Raw genomic sequence first — 12,487 nt, forward strand, 5'->3', positions numbered from 1 at the left:
ACTCTTTGAAATATTTCTAAAACTAATTGTATGTCGGATGGCGTTGTTATATACATAGAGTTTGAATATTGATGACATGGAAACTCCAAAAATAAACTCGTAAACGCTCAAACTACTTTTACCGAATGTACTTTTAAACGCCGGACTTAAGTTTGCTATATTTAATTATTTACGTTTCCTGGTCATAAATAATTAAGTGCACAGAATGGGTACGGAATAAATCAACGTTACGACTGACCGACACGCTACACGCTCTAAGCCCACCTGATATGTTATCCACTTAGCAACGGACAGTCAGCGTACTAGTGAGGGCCTTGTCGCTTCCTTGGTAACAACGCGCAGAAGCGTTCCATTGTTGGATAGGCGAACGCGTGACACCCGACAGTGGCTTATCTGGACTGTCTCCGACGTTCTGTCATTGTTCATTATTACCTATGTAGCCGTTTGTAGAAGTGGCGTATCAGTGTACATAATAGAAAGTGTGAACCCCCGTTTCATTCTCCGGACATACCCCAAGACAACACGTCAATATGGCACAGGGAAAGAGTATTTTAATGACTCCCGATCCATATCATACGCCTGGGTAAGTACGATAATTTATATGTCTGTTTTAGACCGTAGAAATGCAGGATACCCCTGTCCGTACAACGGACGTGTTCATGATGTACGCATTGCTACAAGTTATGTCCAAGACAAGTACTAACCCTAACGGACCGGTAACAGTAAACTTCAAGATGGTCAACGGGACGATATACAATTAAATTGCCTGTACACATGACTCCATACTTCGGAACGGAACGGAGTGACGTAACTTACAACTTCGTTAACCGAACAAATGCACCTGTTGGGACGTTTTGTTTATTCCTTCGCTAAATTTGGTGTACTAGTATACTATGTCCGTCACCCCGGGCAGTTTGACCGGCAAAGTCATCACCGAGGCAGTGTGACCGGCAAAGTCGCCACCCGAGGCAGTGTGACGGAACATACTCGTCATCCGTCGATGTTGCTTAGCTTTCTACCGTAACTTTAAAAATGCATGTTTACGTCGCATTCGTGGTTTTTATTAACTTTCACGTTAACAACACGTCATCGCACCCTATACAAATTTAAACAATGCTCATTTGTCGCAATAAAAAAAGTTTTATCACATTTGATATGTTGGTTGTTGCACAGGTCTTCGCAACCTGTGTAGTGACGACCCTGAAATCGGAGCACATGATCCCAGTTGCTTGTAAGGGGTAGCACTGGTATTAGTGTATAGTATTTAGTTACTGTCATTGTATCCAGACAATGTGTTCCTAAAAGACACGTAACGCGGTCAGTTTAGTACATGTTTAGATCGATTTAATGACACCATGGGAACAGAGATCATGAAAACACCTGTTGTCTATATTTCCGGACACCTGGTTAGATGATTGGAACATAAATATTGCCAGACCTATTTCATTAAATGTGTCATGACATTATTTGCTGTCATGCTGCATTCCGGGCAGCATTCATTGCTCCCGTTCCACCCAGTGAATACCAAAGACCGCGGTGAAATTTACACGATGTAGCCATTTTGTTGCTATTGTTACCACACAATGCTTCACCGGGGGCGATCATATGTCGATTACGGGACACTAAGAAGCCACTGTTTTTATTGATGTGTGTTATGTCGGCTTCTGGAAGGCGTAGTTGAGATTGTCAATTGATAAACAAGTCATGTTCACCGCCGCAAGTTTTTTTCGTCGACTTGTTACTCTCTAAACAGTTTAATATAATAGCGGCAAGTTACTTGTTAGTACCATGGAGCTAACTCCATGCATGGAAGGTACTAACGGAGTACCTTCCATGCTCCATGTGAGTATGAAACTTGAAGAATAGCAGAGAATTACAGTTTAAATATCATCCGATGGAAGGAACTATCGTAGGAGTCAGTCCTGACTGGTACGACAGAGGAGAAAAATGAAATTGTATTGAACTAGTATGTAGTTGTCCAAACCGTATAGTCATAACGCAATGCGAGTAATTATTCAAGGCGGCGCTTGATTCTGACAAAACAAAATAGTTACGAACGTATTTATAACTGTATAGTTGTAGCATTGAAATAACTTAGCAAGGACTTAATGATCTTTCTTGAGATTCACAACCAATCACTGAAAAGCTACAGTAAACTCAAGCCGTTGGGGTTGAACATATCTTGAGGGGTTGGCAAGGGGTATTTTCGTAAGCTGTAATCAATTGTTTTTATTTTTCGTAATAATGTAATTTAACTAAATAACAAGCGTAAATTCGTGGACACGGAAAAGGTATAAAATGTAGTCAGCTATTTTATTCGTTCGTAATTTGTACAAAGATATTATCTTTTGTAAGCGTATAAAGCATTTTCCACATTAAATGTCGTAATTCGTACACAATTTCCAATTTTGTTTATTAGACACAAATTACAAAAATATTAGTAGTTTTTACTGTAATTGGAACTTTCCTTTTTATTTCCTGTAAAAACGTATAATGCATTTTTTAATCCCTGTAACCCCCATTTGCCCCCTCTATCTTTACTGGCTTCGTTTGTTGTCCGCGTTCGATTCATTTTACGACTGAACGATGTTCCGTTTTCACGTCAATTCTTTTTTAGTAAGGTCGCATAACAACGACAAGCGCTACCTCTTTCCCGAACAAATGTGATGACGCCAATACTATGAAAGTAAAAAAATAACAATGTCTACGTATTATCATCTTGAACTTTCAAGGTATAATATTCCAGCTTACCGCCGCGAAGAAAGGGATAAACGGATGCAAAACCGTGTGGAATTTGTTTGAACAACATTCTTTATCCCCAGGTCTTTCCAGAAACATCAATGCTCCTGTGGGGATGCTACTGTATTTATGTTTCAAGAGTTCAATGATATGAATAACAAATTAATCTTCTGGAAATGACCGTTTATTAAACCAATGGAACGTACTAATTGGTGAAAGTCATATCGCTTTCATCGGAAATCAGATCATTTGAACGCACCATTGAACAGATAATGAAATGTACAAAGGTAACAAATAGTATTCATTGATTTTCAAATACATTCGACTTGACCTTGGTGATGGAAATCATGTTCATGTTGAACAATTTAAAGGGCGACAGTCGTCGTGCCGCGTCCTGTTCGATATGAGACTCATATCGACATACAACGCGTGTAAAATACATTGCGACGACCACCACGCTTTAACTTCGGCCCGTCTCCCTTCTATCATGTTCCATGCGGGTACGTGTATTTTATCTAATCACGGCCAATCTGTAGAGCCCACATAGAGGGGTCAGAAGAGTTACTTCTGCTCGATTCTGTTCATCGTTTCATTGTAAGTCCTTCTAATAGTCTGCCAATCAAAATTATATTTATCGAGGGGGGGGGGGGGTTATCGACCGACACCCGCCACATATCACGTATGTATTTTAGTACGTTATGTAATTATTATAATCAGAACAATGGTGTATTGTATTCCAAATTATATTTCGTTTTGTTTTGCAATTATATTTACTGGTATTTTCATCAAGAATGGTTGTGTTTAAAGCGGGGGGTTGTCACCTGCGCACGCGCGGGAATTGAGTCCCAAGCAACGATAACAACACGCTAAAAACGCAAATGCTCATGGGTAGACGCTTGTCTGTAAACAATCACACGCTATGGCCATCTGACGCATGCGTAAGTGACGACTCCCCCGCTTTAAGGTAGGCCACAGGGACTGTGGGTAGGCAGACCCCTATTTTTTAGTAAGTTGGTCATAAATCGCAGGACAATGTTCATTGTACAGTCATAGAGCTAGTAGTGTCCCATGGCGCAATGAAATAGCATACCTTTGTGTAAATAAAACGAACCTCATCATTGTCAATATATGACCTGTTCAGCCTATGTCACCTGCCTACAATTTCAGATATGGCATAATATCTTTGCTATAGAAACCTGTGGTAAAATCATTATAATAGTGTCAAAATAACCATTATTATTTTCACGAAAATTAGGCTGGTGACCCAAACTTTTTAAAGTCAATATCCTTATATTGTCTGGGAGTACAACTATTGCAAAATGAATAATGTATAAGCTTCTACCTTGAAGCCTTTCCGAATTTAATGTAAACAAACAATGTAATTACACGCGTCGCTATGGTTTCCATATCAAACGCGACGTTGCTCGAAGACTGCTATGAGGGCGCTGGATCACAGGATCACACCCAGCGAGATAGAGTTTTAAAGTAATTGGCAAAGTTTCTATTCAGACATTACCGTAAATTTGTAAAAAAAGATCCTCCGGCATGTGTTCGAATGAAAATTCCGACTTAAACTAGTTTGCACAAAATGTACTCACACTCACAGTCTAATTTTCAGTGCATATTGTAATTACGGCAACAATTGTATTGTCAATGACCTGTGACACGAGTGGAAATCGAACCACAACAATTGTATACATGTATACATAATTCGATTACATTCATCGTCATTATTCTCTGATTTGTGTACATTTTATACTTTTATATCTATACCATTGTTTCCAACCGTGGTAATCGCTATTGCCTGAATTTTACTTGGTGCATTGTGTGTAAGTCTTTGCACGTCGCCTTTTGCTTTGCTTCATTGAGTGTGTTAAAAAAAGCTGCTGCTAAATGTATGGAAAAGAGGGCCGTGGCATTGCTATAAGTTACCATAAACTTGGCCCAGTTGCCATGTGACGTAATAGCTCGACCTTTGAACTATTGGTATTTGACGTCATTTTCGATTGAATTGAGTTTGTGTGACGACTGTTATACTAGTATAAATACGTAATTATACTTGAATTAACTCATGAATATTCCAAGCGGAAGTCGCCATTATCCACCCTTAAACACGCGATTTGTCACGCCCTCCATCGGAATCACTTTGTGGGATTAATTCCGCGAATAGTTTGGGTTGTATACCACATTTGCTATGGTAACCACGGAAAAGAGTACCCAGGTCAAATACTAGTATTTCGATGCAGAATGTAGTACTACGTTTACGTCACGTTACGTTATTCTACAATTACCCCCGGTATACTTAGTAGTTGATACAATATGCCATTCGTGTCAAACTCATAGTCACGTGATCATCCGGACTATTTTGGCAAAGTTCTGAGTTGATATGGTGTACGTTTCATGAACTTACAGCCATCAACTGTAATTTTAACTTGCTAATCAACATACATGTATCAAGTAAAATATAAATATACTGTTAGCAACCGTGTTTATTTTTTCAGGTACTGTGGTTTTTGCCCCCAATTCAAGTACCAGATTGGTGAAACCTTCGGTAAAACAACGTCACAACTCCTCACAAATCCACATGTAGCCAGTTCTCCACGTCCTGTGTTGGCAGAGACTAGTCCTCGGCCGGGGGTTGAGGGCGTTCCAGACAGAAGGGCAGAGTTTCTTAGAACACGTACCCAGAGCTGGGGCGACCAGAAATTGATAGGGGAGATGGTACCCGGATATACCGGTAAGTAACCCTAACATTTTAAACTATAGTCCTTCAACCGAGTAATAAAAACAAATCGTAGGGTCAAAAACGACGAATAACATACGGTTATGCAGGTGTAAATGTCTCATTGTATACCACGACTTTTACACAATTTTCTGTCAATAGCGCCATCTAGCGATAGACGTTTATGTGACGCAAATGGGTTCATATCGTGCACGTTTTGATATGTATTTAAGAGGTTTACAATATTCTAAATGATGAACAAATACACAACCACTTAGACAGTTGATTTGAATGACAATTACGTCATTTTGACGTCACATAAGCGTTTCGTCTCTTCAACCCTTGGGAAATACATGTCTTCTGATAGCTAGGTAGTTTCAGCTTGGCTAAATCACGGACTTAAAAAGTTTATGTCGAATTTTTACAAAAACGTCGAATTTTAGTGAAGTACTGCAATGAGTTTCAACTGATTGTTCGATGTGTGCATTGATCACCGGGCGCCACAGTCAGCTGGCGCACACGTGATAATAAAATAAATACGATATTTACTATAAGGGGGCCGCCATCTTGAATGACGCATAAAACTAAATAATTTCTTATTTAGTTTTATGCGTCATTCAGGATGGCGGCCCCCACATAGTAAATATCGCATTTATTTTATTATATCAGATGTGCACCAGCTGACTGTGCCTGGCGCAACCCTTTCAATACGTCATGGTTCTTTCCTCGTACCGCCCTCACAGGTTACATCCCGAAAGGTCAGCACTACTTCGGTACTAGGTACGCAGACAGCTCTCTGAACGCAATCTCAGACTTCGAAAAGGATCAGCGAATTCACTCCAGTAAGATAAATGAACTGCAAAGTGGCAGAGTTTCACTCTCCGGTCGTGATAAGGTATTATAAAAATATATATCTTACATATATATTGGCTTTACATTATATAACAATCAATTATACTGGTCACGTGGTAGTCGGGAGTGATTCCTTACAGACTAGATTGTATTGGTCTCAGGTGATTGCATTTTTAGTTTTAGTTGTGTTTGGAGGAATTCAGCTAAAAAGGACAATCCTGAGAAAAACGCGTAATCATTACAAGGGTAGATGCCGGGGTAACATTTAGAATCAATAAACATCATGATGTTTAGGGCTATAAATTGGACGGATACGTATGGTAACTTTTACCAGGAATCCGCTCCCTATATAGGCTGGTCTGGATTTGATTTCTGGAAAATAAATTCGGCGTCGTAATAACACCATAATTATACGTTTTACTGTTCTAGTTGATAACAACCCGCTACCCATCGCCTATGAAACCAACTGCCAAGACTGCCAAACCGTATTGTAGTCTGTACTCCGACCAGCACTCAACCTCACCGTACTTGATGAAAAACGAAGACTCCAAGAAATGCTTCATGTCAGGTAGGAATGTGAGTGCGACGGTGATTTTGTACATTTTGATTTTCCATCGTAACTTGTACGTCTGTACCATCGTAACTTGTACGCTTGTTCGATGCGTTGGTGTCGCAACTTTCACGTCTGTACGGTGTATAACATGAACGTTGACCAGGGGCATACACTTACAATGACGCCACTGGCGCCAGGGGCGGACTGATGTGTGCTTCTGGAAAAGTCCAGAATGGCCGTCGGGCCTCAGTATGACTACTCAGTGTAATTACATTGTATTTTGTATATACAGTGGTATAGATGTGTTCACTCTTTAAAATTCAAGCGTAGAAGTGACTGTAATATGGCTGTATAAAAGGCTAGATGTTCATTTGTGTTTCGAAGATACAAGTTATGTTTAGTCGTTCGTAAATACATGTAATAGTGTTCTTGAGTTCGTGAATAAACAATCATAAATAGTTCATTTGTGTGGGGACCGTTATGACAGACAATATACCACTATAGCGCTATTGCCATCCCCCGTTTTTGGTAGGTCTATTGGCGGGGAAGTCCAGGGCCGGTTTTTGTCCCCAGTCCGTCCCTAATTGGCGCATTACATTATGGGATATGCGTGCGTGAGAAATAACTGTTCAAGCAGCTCAGTCAAGAACAAAATAACCTCGATGTCGGAGAACATTGATGAACAAAATTTTCTCATGAGAAAATCAAAAATTGAATTAGTCTAGGAGCAATATTACAAACATTAAAACAATTATATAATTTTATTCAAAACTGCGAGTAGAGAGTTATCCCTGTCCATAAACCGGATGTTGTATATTTTATTGTTTTAGGGAAGGAAGTATAAATTGCTATTTTACCAACGTTTACACATTATATTGACTTCTAAAAATCTAATTTTAGAGCCAATGTTTTTCAATCTATGTTAGAATCAAAGGTATAAGCTTTTTTGTTACAGCCATTATGTCAGCACTGGACTATATATACTATAGAGTCTATGCTCTACCATCATGTTATTACATATATTCTAAAGCTCAACCCCTGATTGTTCAATTCATATTTTAATTGCTTTAGATCGTATCATTGAGATGTATGGAAAGATAAATGACAAGAATGTCATCAATTTAATGTCCACACCTAGTATTTCAAACTACATTTCTTGATTGCAGGATACACTGGCTTTGTGCCCAAAGCGAGAGGTCTGTTAGGAGTGGGATATCCTAAGCTTACGCACAATGCACTAAACGAGTTCACCACGGAACATGGTAATGTGTTGAAAAATCGTTACAAGCCAGTGACCCTGCAGCGTGACGCATCAAAAGTCCACGACTCTAAGCTGATATACCCAATCAGTTCTGGACTGGTGCCTCAGTATACTGGACATATACCTGGTAAGTACATCCTGCTGACCTTTGACCCAATATTTTCTGAAAGCTGCGTATGCTTTGTACACTAAAATTTCGTCTCACAGTACCACGGTGGTTGTTCACTTTGTTTAATATCTTTTTGAATTCACCGTAAGTTTCAAATACAAATAGAGGAATCCGTCATAACAGCATTGAGTTTCTTGCAATTGCAAAAAACAAAAGTTATTACAATATTGGCGTTGAGGGCGCTTTTAATGACGAGACTTTAGTATTCAAAAAACGCAACTTAATTTCGGACTTTCGACACTCTATTTCAGTGGTATTATTATTCACGAATTATGTTTTTAAATACATATTATAATGCCTATGCAAATATATATTTAAAATGTGTTTTCCTGCCAACTAAGCCGTGTACTGTAACTCCAGTTCAACTTGTAATGAACAGGACAGTTTCAACTTCAAGCTGACAAAAAAATAAAAATTAAAGTTTTCATGGATCCATCATTCTCGGCTATCACTGTAACAGAGAGACCATCCTTGATCCCTGGGTATTAACTAAATTGGGTATTGTGAAAACTAAATAAGTTTAGTTTCGATTTGGTGGATTTATTAAAAATAAAACACAGATGAACGATTTTGGAACTTCCCTGAGCTTGGAACAGAACAAGGACGGACAAAGCGCCGCGCAGACGACAAATAGCTTTTTAACCCTAACATCATTATGATACACCCTTTGAGCGGTTTACGAATCCCAAAGACATTTACAAATCTCTTACAAAATATATCAACCCACAGTTGTTATGAATACGTCTGCCGCCATTCTACCTATTGTTTACTTTTTAGTTTACCTATTTGTCCGAAACGAACGACTTCGTGAAGAATTAATCCCATTAAACTCTGCTTAGGGACGCCATTTCGTGAACAATGCATGCACTTTTGTTGAACGTTGAATATTACTTTCTTGATTGTAGGTCAGAAGTTCCGGTATGGTACCACCTTTGGTCATAGCACCCTGAACGCGAGAAGAATACGACGCGAATCCAATCTCTTATCTGCCACTATGTAACCATGACAACGGTTGCCATCTTACAAAGATTCCGTCCATTTATAAAACTCAAACTACTTCCATTGAATATATTTACTTCTCCAAGAGTGCAGTTTATTTGTTGTGTTTGGTTTCAATGCAGCTAGAATAAAATACAAGAAACACAGTATATTATTTTTTATTTTTTTTCAAGCGCCCTCATGGGCTAGTTCTCCCCCGTGACGAACCGTACTAGTATTTCCACGTTGTAAAAGCATTTGCATTTGTGTCGTTCTGTTTAGTAGCACGTGCAGACCATATTGCTATTTTTGGTGGATAAACATCATAATAAAGTCATGGCAAGGAAAAACGATTTATCATATGTGGTCACGAACTTGAATGTGGACGTCATAACAGTCGCCATGGCAACTAAAATGTACTACTCATAATTTCAATGCAGTTGTTGGAAGTGAAACACGTTGCATTTCACGATGTAACTAAGATAGGCTAAAGCGCCACAGACGTCGTGCAGTGTGAATTTTTCGTAAACAATGTATTTTACACGCGTTGTGTGTGTTGCATGAGATTCATATCAAACACAACGCAGTACGATGACCGTGGAATTACTCTACTACTCAAAGTATATGAACGAAATGTGATGTATTTCGTCAGGTTGATGTAAACAAATTTGCCAGACTGCATTTGTTGTTAATATTTTAATTATTTTTTTTTGTTATTGTGTTATTTTTGTATTACATGTACATGTTTTTGTATGTGTATTTTTGTATTATTTTTTTTTCTTTTTTCAAATAAAATATCTTACCGTACTAAGTTGTATTTTATCTTATCCCACTCCAACCACCCATGTTCCGACTACTCTCTTCAGATCATATCATATCTAATTTTATCTTATCCCCACTCAACCCACCCATGTGTCGAACCACCACGATCAGTTCCTTTATATCCTATCATAGTCTGAGGTTTTATCTCACCAGTCAACACAACTATCCGTCTCTAGGACAAGATACCATAAACAGACTTTCATGGAATGTGCAAGGTTTGAAATATAAACTTTTAAGCGTCAATTTTACTGATTAGATTTGGAATATAACGTCTCAGTTCTATTAGGAATTTGGCGAGAGAGTAATAATACCCATTTGCAAACAAATCTTTCCCTTGGTTTAAAGTGTCCAGTACATGGCGTAAGAAACAACCTTCATTTTGCAGTTTTGCAGTGGATGTCTGTACTCTAGTTTGTAACACGTGTTTTTATAGTTATTCGCATAAAGTGTCATTCTCCAAGATTGTATATTGTTATTTTTGAGAACAGTGCTTTTAACGTTGACAAGGGTAATTTGTTTAGTGGTACGTACGTCACCACGGAACACGTTTATTTTATAATTACTTGGAAAGAAATAATGGAATTAAGTTATTTGAAAATGATCCTATCGGCATCATATTAACATCGTCATCTACCCTGGTATGACAATGAATGCAGTTTTAATACTCAAGGCCATAAAATATAGTCTATTGAGGTATTTCCGCAATACTCATGATTTGGTGTTTATAGAAACAAATTGTGGTTTCAGCTTTGACCTCTTGAACGGACCAATCACAGATGAAGATATCGTGGAGAGAGTACGTAATGTCAAATGTCAATCTCCACGCAAGATGGCGCTTCTTCAAATCACCTCTGCCACATCTTGATTGTGTATTTATGCAAATCAAGGGGCATTGGTAGGGTCAAATCCGAACTATATTTAAATATAGCGGAGTTCGCGGGAACTTTAAAACGTATTCTTAATGAATACAATTCTGACGTAGAATAAACCATAGCAGATGGAAGTTATGGAAAGTGTATGGGAAGAGAAAGATTTAATAGTTTCCTCGCCAACTGGGTAAGGGCTGCCGTTTGAATAACCTAACACCTGCGTATTGATATGTGGCAAATCATAGCGAGAAAAGTCATGTGTGGCAGAAGTGATAGCCTGTCTGCGCTAAGAACTCTGGGATGGAGAGTGGTCAAATGTGGCAAAGCACACGGTCCCGACGGTATCTTGGGTGATTTTTTCATATCATCTAATTATTATCAAGTAAAAGGATGTTTGAAAGTGTAATTTTCTTTGGTCAAAGGAGTTGTACCAATTTATAAAAGAAAAGGTTGTTCTAACACACCATGCAATTATAGATGAATTAATCTTCTGATTATTTTTATTATATTTTTTAATTTGGGCCCCTTGCCCCAGTCGGAGCATAGGCTACCGATGATCATTCTCCACTGCCTTCCTTCTCAGGTCGTGCCAGCTGTTACTAATGCTCCTCATCTCCGCCTCAGCGTCCCTTCTCCAGCTGTTCTTAGGCCTTCCTCTCTTTCGCTTGCCTTGAGGGTTCCAGGTCAGGGCCTGCTGCGTGATGCTCGTTTGTGGCTTTCTGAGAGTGTGTCCTATCTAGGACCATTTTCTCTTGAGGATCTGTCTTTCCACCGGTTCTTGTCCTGCTCTTTCCCACATCTCCAGGTTGCTGATCTTGTCTGACCACTTGATCTTAAACATTTTTAGTAAACTGTTACAGTGAATGATCGGTTTCTTCATTTGGCGAGGTACTGGGTAAAGTGCAGCCGGGTTTCCAGAGGGAACACTCCACAGAGGATAGTACATAATTCAAAAATGCTTGACAAAGAAAAAGGTAAATTTTATTGCGCCTTCATTGATTTGCTAAAGCGTTTGATAAAATCGAACATCAAAAACTGTGGCACGTGCTTTTAAAAGGAAGAGTTGAGGGTAAAATACCCAAGATGCTTGATAATATATACAAATATGTAAAAATAAAATACTGATATTTTTATTGAATATTTTGAATGCCGATTGGCATAAGTCAGGGAACTGAAAACAAAAATATATGTTGAGTTTGTTTTTTGTTTTCAGTTCTCAATTTTAATGAATTGCCACAAATGTTATAAAGCACAGGTCAGCCTGCACCTTAATTGAGACGATGCAGACTTGCAGACGATGTTATATTTTCATATATTATATTGTGCCAAAATTGAAACAGAATGCATTTTATATGCAAACAACAGAGACATTCTATATTCAACAGCCAAATCCTGTATATATGGATTCCAAGATATGACAAACTATACTAAATTCATACAAATAATGAGTAATAAGGACACTTCACTAATCAAAGAAACCATAAAGAACATTGAACAGTGTTACAACATAAGGAATATATTA

At 38.5% G+C, this 12,487-nt stretch overlaps 1 protein-coding gene across 1 annotated transcript; it reads left to right on the forward strand.

Annotated features, from left to right (window-relative positions):
• Nucleotides 1-313: 313 nt before the first annotated feature.
• On the forward strand, nucleotides 314-9,444 carry LOC100373069 (ciliary microtubule inner protein 2B-like). Its single transcript, XM_085492432.1, has 6 exons — nucleotides 314-583; nucleotides 5,241-5,476; nucleotides 6,205-6,356; nucleotides 6,743-6,881; nucleotides 8,033-8,254; nucleotides 9,202-9,444. Exons 1-6 carry the CDS (start codon nucleotides 531-533, stop codon nucleotides 9,294-9,296), a joined length of 897 nt encoding a protein of 298 aa, XP_085348558.1. The 5' UTR covers nucleotides 314-530; the 3' UTR covers nucleotides 9,297-9,444.
• Nucleotides 9,445-12,487: the final 3,043 nt, after the last annotated feature.

The sequence above is a fragment of the Saccoglossus kowalevskii genome, chromosome 17, assembly GCF_978046115.1.
Source record: "Saccoglossus kowalevskii chromosome 17, keSacKowa6.1, whole genome shotgun sequence".
Lineage (NCBI taxonomy): Eukaryota > Metazoa > Hemichordata > Enteropneusta > Harrimaniidae > Saccoglossus > Saccoglossus kowalevskii.

Bases quoted from the DNA above. Each gene is read 5' to 3' on its own strand.
- LOC100373069 (XM_085492432.1), top strand. From the start codon at position 531: ATGGCACAGGGAAAGAGTATTTTAATGACTCCCGATCCATATCATACG. The intron at 6,882-8,032 runs GTAGGAATGTGA...TCTTGATTGCAG, and splicing joins CAAGAAATGCTTCATGTCAG to GATACACTGGCTTTGTGCCC. The intron at 8,255-9,201 runs GTAAGTACATCC...TCTTGATTGTAG, and splicing joins GTATACTGGACATATACCTG to GTCAGAAGTTCCGGTATGGT.